At 41.7% G+C, this 14040-nt stretch overlaps 1 protein-coding gene across 2 annotated transcripts in view; it reads left to right on the top strand.

Annotated features, from left to right (window-relative positions):
- Nucleotides 1-14040, top strand: part of LOC109866850 (biogenesis of lysosome-related organelles complex 1 subunit 1) — a 32715-nt gene that overhangs the window by 4530 nt on the left and 14145 nt on the right. For both annotated transcript variants that reach the window (XM_031819778.1, XM_031819575.1), the window contains exon 3: nt 13782-13914. In XM_031819778.1, coding sequence (XP_031675638.1) covers nt 13782-13914 — 133 coding nt within the window. The remainder of the gene's footprint in view (nt 1-13781; nt 13915-14040) is intronic.

Here is a 14040-nt window from a genome sequence, read left to right as displayed (position 1 = left end):
GGGAAGTTGGTTAGGATGATATCTATGAGGGTGCCCGTGTTTAAGGTTTTGGGGAGGTACCTGGTAGGTTCATTGATAATTTGTGTGAGATTGAGGGCATCAAGTTTAGATTGTAGGATGGCTGGGGTGTTAAGCATGTTCCAGTTTAGGTCGCCTAGCAGCACGAACTCTGAAGATAGATGGGGGGCAATCAGTTCACATATGGTGTCCAGAGCACAGCTGGGGGCAGAGGGTGGTCTATAGCAGGCGGCAACGGTGAGAGACTTGTTTTTAGAGAGGTGGATTTTTAAAAGTAGAAGTTCAAATTGTTTGGGTACAGACCTGGATAGTAGGACAGAACTCTGCAGGCTATCTTTGCAGTAGATTGCAACACCGCCCCCTTTGGCAGTTCTATCTTGTCTGAAAATGTTGTAGTTTGGAATTAAAATGTCTGAGTTTTTGGTGGTCTTCCTAAGCCAGGATTCAGACACAGCTAGAACATCCGGGTTGGCAGAGTGTGCTAAAGCAGTGAATAGAACAAACTTAGGGAGGAGGCTTCTAATGTTAACATGCATGAAACCAAGGCTATTACGGTTACAGAAGTCGTCAAAAGAGAGCGCCTGGGGAATAGGAGTGGAGCTAGGCACTGCAGGGCCTGGATTCACCTCTACATCGCCAGAGGAACATAGGAGGAGTAGAATAAGGGTACGGCTAAAAGCTATGAGAATTGGTCGTCTAGAACGTCTGGAACATAGAGTAAAAGGAGGTTTCTGGGGGCGATAAAATAGCATCAAGGTATAATGTACAGACAAATGTATGGTAGGATGTGAATACAGTGGAGGTAAACCTAGGTATTGAGTGATGAAGAGAGAGATATTGTCTCTAGAAACATCGTTGAAACCAGGAGATGTCATTGCATGTGTGGGTGGTGGAACTAATAGGTTGGATAAGGTATAGTGAGCAGGACTAGAGGCTCTACAGTGAAATAAGCCAATAAACACTAACCAGAACAGAAATGGACAAGACATATTGACATTAAGGAGAGGCATGCTTAGTCGAGTGATCAAAAGGGTCCGGTGAGTGGAGAGGTTGGTTGGTGATTTAGACAGCTAGCCAGGGCATCGGTAGCAAGCTAGCATAGGATGGAGGTCTGTTGTTAGCTACCTCTTGCGTTCCGTCAGTAGATTAGTGGGGTTCCGTGTGGTAGAGGGGATTAATCCAAATCACACAACAACAACAAAAATAAAAACAATAGATATAGTTATAGAGGCCCAAGAAGAAAACATAATAATAATAATAAAAAATAAAAAATAAAATATATTTAAAAAAAAATGTCCGATTGTCTAATCAGATAGCAGCCGGTAAGACAGCTAACGGTTAGCAGGCCGCAGATGGGCGTTCGGGTAACGTCGCGACGGAGGAGCCAGCCGAATAACTCCTTCGGGTAGATAACGTCGGCAGTCCAGTTGTGAAGGCCCGGTGGGGCTCCGCGAAAGCAGTAAAACGTGTCCGGATAGGTGACTGCAGCCCAGGTGTGATTGATGGAACTCAGGAGTGATTGACGGAGCTTGCTAGCTCCGGAATAATTGATGTTTGCTCCGGAGTCGACGAAGGCCGATAGTCACACGGATAGCAGCTAGCTAGCTGTGAGATCCGGGTATGAATGTCCAGAGAGCAGTCGAAATCCAGGGACATGGAGAGAAAAATTGGTCCGGTATGTTCCGTTCCGAGCCGCGCTGCGCCGTACAGAACTGGCGATAGATTTTCGAGCTAAAGGATAGCTGATGACCACAAACCGTGGTTAGCTGAATACTAACGATTTGCCAGTAAAGGAGCTAACTAGCTTCTGAACTAGCTTCTGGATTAGCTTCTGGCTAGTTTCAGGCTAGCTTCTTGGAGTTTCTGGCTAGCTTCTTGGAGGATTACAGATCTGAGGTAAATAATACTTTTTTATAAATATACATTGGTGAGGCGGGTTGCAGGAGAGTGTTTTGAAGATGAGTTGATGGAAAATAAAAATAAAATGTATGTGAAAAAGTTGTAAATATATATATATACAGGACACGACAAGACGAGGACAAAAGACGTCTGAACTGCTATGCCACCTTGGTATCTATATGAGTTGAGAACACCTTTATTTAACCAGGTAGGCTAGTTGAGAACACCTTTATTTAACCAGGTAGGCTAGTTGAGAACACCTTTATTTAACCAGGTAGGCTAGTTGAGAACACCTTTATTTAACCAGGTAGGCTAGTTGAGAACACCTTTATTTAACCAGGTAGGCTAGTTGAGAACACCTTTATTTAACCAGGTAGGCTAGTTGAGAACACCTTTATTTAACCAGGTAGGCTAGTTGAGAACACCTTTATTTAACCAGGTAGGCTAGTTGAGAACACCTTTATTTAACCAGGTAGGCTAGTTGAGAACACCTTTATTTAACCAGGTAGTCCAGTTGAGAACACCTTTATTTAACCAGGTAGGCTAGTTGAGAACACCTTTATTTAACCAGGTAGGCTAGTTGAGAACACCTTTATTTAACCAGGTAGTCCAGTTGAGAACACCTTTATTTAACCAGGTAGGCTAGTTGAGAACACCTTTATTTAACCAGGTAGGCCAGTTGAGAACACCTTTATTTAACCAGGTAGGCTAGTTGAGAACACCTTTATTTAACCAGGTGGCTAGTTGAGAACACCTTTATTTAACCAGGTAGGCTAGTTGAGAACACCTTTATTTAACCAGGTGGCTAGTTGAGAACACCTTTATTTAACCAGGTAGGCTAGTTGAGAACACCTTTATTTAAGCCAGGTAGGCTAGTTGAGAACACCTTTATTTAACCAGGTAGGCTAGTTGAGAACACCTTTATTTAACCAGGTAGGCTAGTTGAGAACACCTTTATTTAACCAGGTAGGCTAGTTGAGAACACCTTTATTTAACCAGGTAGGCTAGTTGAGAACACCTTTATTTAACCAGGTGGCTTAGTTGAGAACACCTTATTTAACCAGGTAGGCTAGTTGAGACACCTTTATTTAACCAGGTAGGGCTAGTTGAGAACACCTTTATTTAACCAGGTAGTCCAGTTGAGAACACCTTTATTTAACCAGGTAGGGCTAGTTGAGAACACCTTTATTTACCAGGTAGGCTAGTTGAGAACACCTTATTAACCAGGTAGGCTTAAGTTGAGAAAACCTTTATTTAACCAGGTAGGCTAGTTGAGAACGACCTTTATTTAACCAGGTAGGCCTAGTTGAGAACACCTTTTATTTAACCAGGTAGGCCTAGTTGAGAACACCTTTATTACCAGGTAGGCTATTGAGAACACTTTATTTAACCAGGTAGGCTAAGTTGAGAACACCTTTATTAAACCAGGGAGGCTAGTTGAAGAACACCCTTTATTTAACCAGGTAGGCCTGTGAGAACACCTTTATTTAACCAGGTAGGCTATTGAGACACCTTTATATTTAACCAGGTTAGGGCTAAGTTGAGAAAGCATTTTAATTCTAACCAGGTAGGCTAGTTGAGAACACCCTTTATTTAACCAGGTAGCTACGTTGGAGAACACCTTTAGTTAACCAGGTCAGGCTAGTTGAGAACAACACCTTTTATTTAACCTAGGTAGGCCTAGTTGAGAACACCTTATTAACAACAGGTAGGCCTAGTTGAGAACACCTTTATTTAACCAGGTAGGCCTAGTTAGAACACCTTTATGTAACCAGGTAGGGCTAGTTGAGAACACCTTTATTTAACCAGGTAGGCTAGTTGAGAACACCTTTATTTAACCAGGTAGGCTAGTTGAGACACACCTTTATTTAACCAGGTAGGCTAGTTTGAGAACACCTTTATTTAACCAGGTAGGCTAGTTGAGAACACCTTTATTTAACCAGGTAGGCTAGTTGAGAACACCTTTATTTAACCAGGTAGGCTAGTTGAGAACACCTTATTAACCAGGTAGGCTAGTTGAGAACACCTTTATTTAACCAGGTAGGCTAGTTGAGAACACCTTTATTTAACCAGGTAGGCTAGTTGAGAACACCTTTATTTAACCAGGTAGGCTAGTTGAGAACACCTTTATTTAACCAGGTAGGCTAGTTGAGAACACCTTTATTTAACCAGGTAGGCTAGTTGAGAACACCTTTATTTAACCAGGTAGGCTAGTTGAGAACACCTTTATTTAACCAGGTAGGCTAGTTGAGAACACCTTTATTTAACCAGGTAGGCTAGTTGAGAACACCTTTATTTAACCAGGTAGTCTAGTTGAGAACACCTTTATTTAACCAGGTAGGCTAGTTGAGAACACCTTTATTTAACCAGGTAGGCTAGTTGAGAACACCTTTATTTAACCAGGTAGGCTAGTTGAGAACACCTTTATTTAACCAGGTAGGCTAGTTGAGAACACCTTTATTTAACCAGGTAGGCTAGTTGAGAACACCTTTATTTAACCAGGTAGGCTAGTTGAGAACACCTTTATTTAACCAGGTAGGCTAGTTGAGAACACCTTTATTTAAACCAGGTAGGCTAGTTGAGAACACCTTTATTTAACCAGGTAGGCTAGTTGAGAACACCTTTATTTAACCAGGTAGGCTAGTTGAGAACACCTTTATTTAACCAGGTAGGCTAGTTGAGAACACCTTTATTTAACCAGGTAGGCTAGTTGAGAACACCTTTATTTAACCAGGTAGGCTAGTTGAGAACACCTTTATTTAACCAGGTAGGCTAGTTGAGAACACCTTTATTTAACCAGGTAGGCTAGTTGAGAACACCTTTATTTACCAGGTAGGCTAGTTGAGAACACCTTTATTTAACCAGTAGGCTAGTTGAGAACACCTTTATTTAACCAGGTAGGCTAGTTGAGAACACCTTTATTTAACCAGGTAGGCCTAGTTGAGAACACCTTTATTTAACCAGGTAGGCTAGTTGAGAACACCTTTATTTAACCAGGTAGGCTAGTTGAGAACACCTTTATTTAACCAGGTAGGCTAGTTGAGAACACCTTTATTTAACCAGGTAGTCCAGTTGAGAACACCTTTATTTAACCAGGTAGTCCAGTTGAGAACACCTTTATTTAACCAGGTAGGCTAGTTGAGAACACCTTTATTTAACCAGGTAGGCTAGTTGAGAACACCTTTATTTAACCAGGTAGGCTAGTTGAGAACACCTTTATTTAACCAGGTAGGCTAGTTGAGAACACCTTTATTTAACCAGGTAGGCTAGTTGAGAACACCTTTATTTAACCAGGTAGGCTAGTTGAGAACACCTTTATTTAACCAGGTAGGCTAGTTGAGAACACCTTTATTTAACCAGGTAGGCTAGTTGAGAACACCTTTATTTAACCAGGTAGGCTAGTTGAGAACACCTTTATTTAACCAGGTAGGCTAGTTGAGAACACCTTTATTTAACCAGGTAGGCTAGTTGAGAACACCTTTATTTAACCAGGTAGGCTAGTTGAGAACACCTTTATTTAACCAGGTAGGCTAGTTGAGAACACCTTTATTTAACCAGGTAGGCTAGTTGAGAACACCTTTATTTAACCAGGTAGGCTAGTTGAGAACACCTTTATTTAACCAGGTAGGCTAGTTGAGAACACCTTTATTTAACCAGGTAGGCTAGTTGAGAACACCTTTATTTAACCAGGTAGGCTAGTTGAGAACACCTTTATTTAACCAGGTAGGCTAGTTGAGAACACCTTTATTTAACCAGGTAGTCTAGTTGAGAACACCTTTATTTAACCAGGTAGGCTAGTTGAGAACACCTTTATTTAACCAGGTAGGCTAGTTGAGAACACCTTTATTTAACCAGGTAGTCCAGTTGAGAACACCTTTATTTAACCAGGTAGGCTAGTTGAGAACACCTTTATTTAACCAGGTAGGCTAGTTGAGAACACCTTTATTTAACCAGGTAGGCTAGTTGAGAACACCTTTATTTAACCAGGTAGGCTAGTTGAGAACACCTTTATTTAACCAGGTGGCTAGTTGAGAAACACCTTTATTTAACCAGGTAGGCTAGTTGAGAACACCTTTATTTAACCAGGTAGGCTAGTTGAGAACACCTTTATTTAACCAGGTAGGCTAGTTGAGAACACTTTATTTAACCAGGTAGGCTATTGAGAACACCTTTATTTAACCAGGTAGGCTAGTTGAGAACACCTTTATTAACCAGGTAGGCTAGTGAGAACACCTTTATTTAACCAGGTAGTCCAGTTGAGAACACCTTTATTTAACCAGGTAGGCTAGTTGAGAACACCTTTATTTAACAGGTAGGCTAGTTGAGAACACCTTTATTTAACCAGGTAGGCTAGTTGAGAACACCTTTATTTAACCAGGTAGTCCAGTTGAGAACACCTTTATTTAACCAGGTAGGCTAGTTGAGAACACCTTTATTTAACCAGGTAGGCTAGTTGAGAACACCTTTATTTAACCAGGTAGGCTAGTTGAGAACACCTTTATTTAACCAGGTAGGCTAGTTGAGAACAACCTTTATTTAACCAGGTAGGCTAGTTGAGAACACCTTTATTTAACCAGGTAGGCTAGTTGAGACACCTTATTTAACCAGGTAGGCTAGTGAGAACCTAAGGTAGGCTAGTTGAGAACACCTTTATTTAACCAGGTAGGCTAGTTGAGAACACCTTTATTTAACCAGGTAGGCTAGTTGAGAACACCTTTATTTAACCAGGTAGGCTAGTTGAGAACACCTTTATTTAACCAGGTAGGCTAGTTGAGAACACCTTTATTTAACCAGGTAGGCTAGTTGAGAACACCTTTATTTAACCAGGTAGGCTAGTTGAGAACACCTTTATTTAACCAGGTAGGCTAGTTGAGAAACCTTTATTTAACCAGGTAGGCTAGTTGAGAACACCTTTATTTAACCAGGTAGGCTAGTTGAGAACACCTTATTTAACCAGGTAGTCCAGTTGGAGAACACCTTTATTTAACCAGGTAGTCTAGTTAGAACACCTTTATTTAACCAGGTAGGCTAGTTGAGAACACCTTTATTTAACCAGGTAGGCTAGTTGAGAACACCTTTATTTAACCAGGTAGGCTAGTTGAGAACACCTTTATTTAACCAGGTAGGCTAGTTGAGAACACCTTTATTTAACCAGGTAGGCTAGTTGAGAACACTTTATTTAACAGGTAGGCTAGTTGAGAACACCTTTATTTAACCAGGTAGGCTAGTTGAGAACACCTTTTATTTAACCAGGTAGGCTAGTTGAGAACACCTTTATTTAACCAGGTAGGCTAGTTGAGAACACCTTTATTTAACCAGGTAGGCTAGTTGAGAACACCTTTATTTAACCAGGTAGGCTAGTTGAGAACACCTTTATTTAACCAGGTAGGCTAGTTGAGAACACCTTTATTTAACCAGGTAGGCTAGTTGAGAACAAGTTCTCATTTACAACTGCGACCTGGCCAAGATAAAGCATAGCAGTGTGAACAGACAGCAACACAGAGTTACACATGGAGTAAACAATAAACAAATCAATAACATAGAATTTTTATTTATTGTTTTAATTAAAAAAATAAAATAAAAGAGTCTATACATTGTGTGCAAAAGGCATGAGGAGGTAGGCGAGTAATTACAATTTAGCAGATTAACACTGGAGTGATAAATGATCAGATGGTCATGTGCAGGTAGAGATATTGGTGTGCAAAGGAGCAGAAAAGTAAATAAATAAAAACAGTATGGGGATGAGGTAGGTAAATTGGTTGGGCTATTTATAGATGGACTATGTACAGCTGCAGCGATCGGTTTAGCTGCTCAGATAGCAGATGTTTAAAGTTGGTGAGGGAGATAAAAGTCTAGTTTTTCCAGATTTAAGTTTTCGCTCTCAAATGTATTTATATATTAATATATAAAAACAACAATTTGATGCTGTTGTAAGACCACGATAATGTTTAACCTGCATCAGAAGACACATTTTTAGGTCTGGGATTTTTTTCTTCTTTAAATTAGATTTTGGTGTAGTTACCCTTTAATGGAAATGTGCACCAGGAAGAGACAGTTGTTTGGTTAAGCGCTGTTACTGTCTCGTGTGATTGCAGAGTTTGCAAAACAAATAGCCACTGGATTGATGCAAATAATCATGATATTATTCTGCCGGGTAGGTATATAGGCTACTTTGTAGTTAACATTTTGATTTGATAAGGTTTTTGGTAAGGCCTTTCCACCTCTACCAGAATAATGTTATCATTAGCTTCATAGCTAACGGTTACACAAAGTGTAGACATTCGCACCACACACACCCACTCAGACAGGCATTCCTGTGCTGTTTCAGAAAGTTGCATGAAAATACAAATCACTGATGCGTTTTGGCAAATTTGAATTAATTTTCGAATGAATTCTGTTCAATATATTTTAGATCATTTCTAAACAAGTTCAATATATAGTTGAATTACGTTTTTTAAATGTCTTGATTCTGTCTGAATACGACAAGTGTAGTAGACCTTACAGTGAAATGCTGAATACAACAGGTGTAGTAGACCTTACAGTGAAATGCTGAATACAACAGGTGTAGTAGACCTTACAGTGAAGTGCTGAATACAACAGGTGTAGTAGACCTTACAGTGAAATGCTGAATACAACAGGTGTAGTAGACCTTACAGTGAAATGCTGAATACAACAGGTGTAGTAGACCTTACAGTGAAATGCTGAATACAACAGGTGTAGTAGACCTCACAGTGAAATGCTGAATACAACAGGTGTAGTAGACCTTACAGTGAAATGATGAATACAACAGGTGTAGTAGACCTTACAGTGAAATGCTGAATACAACAGGTGTAGTAGACCTTACAGTGAAATGCTGAATACAACAGGTGTAGTAGACCTTACAGTGAAATGCTTACTTACAAGCCCTTATTAACCAACAATGCAGTTTTAAGAAAATATTTATGAAATACATTTCATAACAAGTATAACAATAAAATAACAATAATGAGGCTATGTATAGGTAATTTGTACATGTAGGTAGGGGTAAAGTGACTACGCATAGAGATAAACAGCGAGTAGCAGCAGTGTACATGTAGGTAGGGGTAAAGTGACTACGCATAGAGATAAACAGTGAGTAGCAGCAGTGTACATGTAGGTAGGGGTAAAGTGACTACGCATAGAGATAAACAGTGAGTAGCAGCAGTGTACATGTAGGTAGGGGTAAAGTGACTACGCATAGAGATAAACAGTGAGTAGCAGCAGTGTACATGTAGGTAGGGGTAAAGTGACTACGCATAGAGATAAACAGTGAGTAGCAGCAGTGTACATGTAGGTAGGGGTAAAGTGACTACGCATAGAGATAAACAGTGAGTAGCAGCAGTGTACATGTAGGTAGGGGTAAAAGTGACTACGCATAGAGATAAACAGTGAGTAGCAGCAGTGTACATGTAGGTAGGGGTAAAGTGACTACGCATAGAGATAAACAGTGAGTAGCAGCAGTGTACATGTAGGTAGGGGTAAAGTGACTACGCATAGAGATAAACAGGGAGTAGCAGCAGTGTACATGTAGGTAGGGGTAAAGTGACTACGCATAGAGATAAACAGTGAGTAGCAGCAGTGTACATGTAGGTAGGGGTAAAGTGACTACGCATAGAGATAAACAGTGAGTAGCAGCAGTGTACATGTAGGTAGGGGTAAAGTGACTACGCATAGAGATAAACAGTGAGTAGCAGCAGTGTACATGTAGGTAGGGGTAAAGTGACTACGCATAGAGATAAACAGTGAGTAGCAGCAGTGTACATGTAGGTAGGGGTAAAGTGACTACGCATAGAGATAAACAGTGAGTAGCAGCAGTGTACATGTAGGTAGGGGTAAAGTGACTACGCATAGAGATAAACAGTGAGTAGCAGCAGTGTACATGTAGGTAGGGGTAAAGTGACTACGCATAGAGATAAACAGGGAGTAGCAGCAGTGTACATGTAGGTAGGGGGTAAAGTGACTACGCATAGAGATAAACAGGGAGTAGCAGCAGTGTACATGTAGGTAGGGGTAAAGTGACTACGCATAGAGATAAACAGTGAGTAGCAGCAGTGTACATGTAGGTAGGGGTAAAGTGACTACGCATAGAGATAAACAGTGAGTAGCAGCAGTGTACATGTAGGTAGGGGTAAAGTGACTACGCATAGAGATAAACAGTGAGTAGCAGCAGTGTACATGTAGGTAGGGGTAAAGTGACTACGCATAGAGATAAACAGTGAGTAGCAGCAGTGTACATGTAGGTAGGGGTAAAGTGACTACGCATAGAGATAAACAGTGAGTAGCAGCAGTGTACATGTAGGTAGGGGTTAAGTGACTACGCATAGAGATAAACAGTGAGTAGCAGCAGTGTACATGTAGGTAGGGGTAAAGTGACTACGCATAGAGATAAACAGTGAGTAGCAGCAGTGTACATGTAGGTAGGGGGTAAAGTGACTACGCATAGAGATAAACAGGGAGTAGCAGCAGTGTACATGTAGGTAGGGGTAAAGTGACTACGCATAGAGATAAACAGTGAGTAGCAGCAGTGTACATGTAGGTAGGGGTAAAGTGACTACGCATAGAGATAAACAGTGAGTAGCAGCAGTGTACATGTAGGTAGGGGTAAAGTGACTACGCATAGAGATAAACAGTGAGTAGCAAGCAGTGTACATGTAGGTAGGGGTAAAGTGACTACGCATAGAGATAAACAGTGAGTAGCAGCAGTGTACATGTAGGTAGGGGTAAAGTGACTACGCATAGAGAGAAACAGTGAGTAGCAGCAGTGTACATGTAGGTAGGGGTAAAGTGACTACGCATAGAGATAAACAGGGAGTAGCAGCAGTGTACATGTAGGTAGGGGTAAAGTGACTACGCATAGAGATAAACAGTGAGTAGCAGCAGTGTACATGTAGGTAGGGGTAAAGTGACTACGCATAGAGATAAACAGTGAGTAGCAGCAGTGTACATGTAGGTAGGGGTAAAGTGACTACGCATAGAGATAAACAGCGAGTAGCAGCAGTGTACATGTAGGTAGGGGTAAAGTGACTACGCATAGAGATAAACAGTGAGTAGGCAGCAGTGTACATGTAGGTAGGGGTAAAGTGACTACGCATAGAGATAAACAGTGAGTAGCAGCAGTGTACATGTAGGTAGGGGGTAAAGTGACTACGCATAGAGATAAACAGGGAGTAGCAGCAGTGTACATGTAGGTAGGGGTAAAGTGACTACGCATAGAGATAAACAGTGAGTAGCAGCAGTGTACATGTAGGTAGGGGTAAAGTGACTACGCATAGAGATAAACAGTGAGTAGCAGCAGTGTACATGTAGGTAGGGGTAAAGTGACTACGCATAGAGATAAACAGTGAGTAGCAGCAGTGTACATGTAGGTAGGGGTAAAGTGACTACGCATAGAGATAAACAGTGAGTAGCAGCAGTGTACATGTAGGTAGGGGTAAAGTGACTACGCATAGAGATAAACAGTGAGTAGCAGCAGTGTACATGTAGGTAGGGGTAAAGTGACTACGCATAGAGATAAACAGTGAGTAGCAGCAGTGTACATGTAGGTAGGGGTAAAGTGACTACGCATAGAGATAAACAGTGAGTAGCAGCAGTGTACATGTAGGTAGGGGTAAAGTGACTACGCATAGAGATAAACAGTGAGTAGCAGCAGTGTACATGTAGGTAGGGGTAAAGTGACTACGCATAGAGATAAACAGTGAGTAGCAGCAGTGTACATGTAGGTAGGGGTAAAGTGACTACGCATAGAGATAAACAGCGAGTAGCAGCAGTGTACATGTAGGTAGGGGTAAAGTGACTACGCATAGAGATAAACAGTGAGTAGCAGCAGTGTACATGTAGGTAGGGGTAAAGTGACTACGCATAGAGATAAACAGGGAGTAGCAGCAGTGTACATGTAGGTAGGGGTAACGTGACTACGCATAGAGATAACAGGGAGTAGCAGCAGTGTACATGTAGGTAGGGGTAAAGTGACTACGCATAGAGATAAACAGCGAGTAGCAGCAGTGTACATGTAGGTAGGGGTAAAGTGACTACGCATAGAGATAAACAGCGAGTAGCAGCAGTGTACATGTAGGTAGGGGTAAAGTGACTACGCATAGAGATAAACAGTGAGTAGCAGCAGTGTACATGTAGGTAGGGGTAAAGTGACTACGCATAGAGATAAACAGTGAGTAGCAGCAGTGTACATGTAGGTAGGGGTAAAGTGACTACGCATAGAGATAAACAGTGAGTAGCAGCAGTGTACATGTAGGTAGGGGTAAAGTGACTACGCATAGAGATAAACAGCGAGTAGCAGCAGTGTACATGTAGGTAGGGGTAAAGTGACTACGCATAGAGATAAACAGCGAGTAGCAGCAGTGTACATGTAGGTAGGGGTAAAGTGACTACGCATAGAGATAAACAGTGAGTAGCAGCAGTGTACATGTAGGTAGGGGTAAAGTGACTACGCATAGAGATAAACAGTGAGTAGCAGCAGTGTACATGTAGGTAGGGGTAAAGTGACTACGCATAGAGATAAACAGCGAGTAGCAGCAGTGTACATGTAGGTAGGGGTAAAGTGACTACGCATAGAGATAAACAGTGAGTAGCAGCAGTGTACATGTAGGTAGGGGTAAAGTGACTACGCATAGAGATAAACAGGGAGTAGCAGCAGTGTACATGTAGGTAGGGGTAAAGTGACTACGCATAGAGATAAACAGTGAGTAGCAGCAGTGTACATGTAGGTAGGGGTAAAGTGACTACGCATAGAGATAAACAGTGAGTAGCAGCAGTGTACATGTAGGTAGGGGTAAAGTGACTACGCATAGAGATAAACAGTGAGTAGCAGCAGTGTACATGTAGGTAGGGGTAAAGTGACTACGCATAGAGATAAACAGGGAGTAGCAGCAGTGTACATGTAGGTAGGGGTAAAGTGACTACGCATAGAGATAAACAGCGAGTAGCAGCAGTGTACATGTAGGTAGGGGTAAAGTGACTACGCATAGAGATAAACAGTGAGTAGCAGCAGTGTACATGTAGGTAGGGGTAAAGTGACTACGCATAGAGATAAACAGGGAGTAGCAGCAGTGTACATGTAGGTAGGGGTAAAGTGACTACGCATAGAGATAAACAGGGAGTAGCAGCAGTGTACATGTAGGTAGGGGTAAAGTGACTACGCATAGAGATAAACAGTGAGTAGCAGCAGTGTACATGTAGGTAGGGGTAAAGTGACTACGCATAGAGATAAACAGGGAGTAGCAGCACAAAAGTAAAGTCCATGTAAATAGTCTGGGTGGTCATTTGATTACTTGTTCAGCAGTCTTATGGGTTGGGTGTAGAAGCTGTTTAAGGAGCCGTTGGGACCTAGACTCGGCCCTCCGGTACCGCTCGCCGTACGGTAGCAGAGAGAACAGTCTGACTTGGGTGGCTGGAGTCTTTGACAATTTTTCGGGGCCTTTCTTTGACACCGCCTGGTATAGAGTTCCTGGATGGCAGGCTGTTTGATCTAGTGGCGGCGACAAAGAAAAGCACCATACAGTTGGACTTGACTACCATTGTTGGGCTACTACATTCAATTGCAGTTAACAAAGAGTATAAAGTCAAGTGTAGAAACCTACTTTTTTTTTTTTGAGATTATGGATTTCATGAGGACGTTTAAAAAAATAAACTTTCATAAATCACTACTTCCTGTCTAATTTCTCTTCAGTATCCAATAGAATGTCTTTGCACATACGATGTCATCAGTTCAACCTCCTATCGATTTGTTAGAAGTTGCTTAGGCCCACATCCTTATGTCAAATCGTCTGATGGCCATGTCTCTTTTAAATGTTGTTATACTCATCTTCCAGTTGCTGTGTGTTTAATTCCAGGGTGGCCCAGGCGTACGTGAACCAGAGGAAGCTGGACCATGAGGTGAAGACGCTACAGGTGCAGGCCGGCCAGTTCTCCAAGCAGACCGCTCAGTGGATCAGTATGGTGGAAGGATTTAACCAAGCCCTGAAGGTATACAGACACTGTACAATGTGGTCTTATATTAGTAGCTATATCCCCCTAAGTCCTTTTATGTTTGTTGAATGATAGCAGGCCCCAAAATGACCCCCCCATGAGTGTTTCAAACCTGAAGAGAGG

The sequence above is a fragment of the Oncorhynchus kisutch genome, linkage group LG1, assembly GCF_002021735.2.
Source record: "Oncorhynchus kisutch isolate 150728-3 linkage group LG1, Okis_V2, whole genome shotgun sequence".
Taxonomy (NCBI): domain Eukaryota; kingdom Metazoa; phylum Chordata; class Actinopteri; order Salmoniformes; family Salmonidae; genus Oncorhynchus; species Oncorhynchus kisutch.
This window is presented reverse-complemented; position numbering and strand designations above follow the sequence as displayed.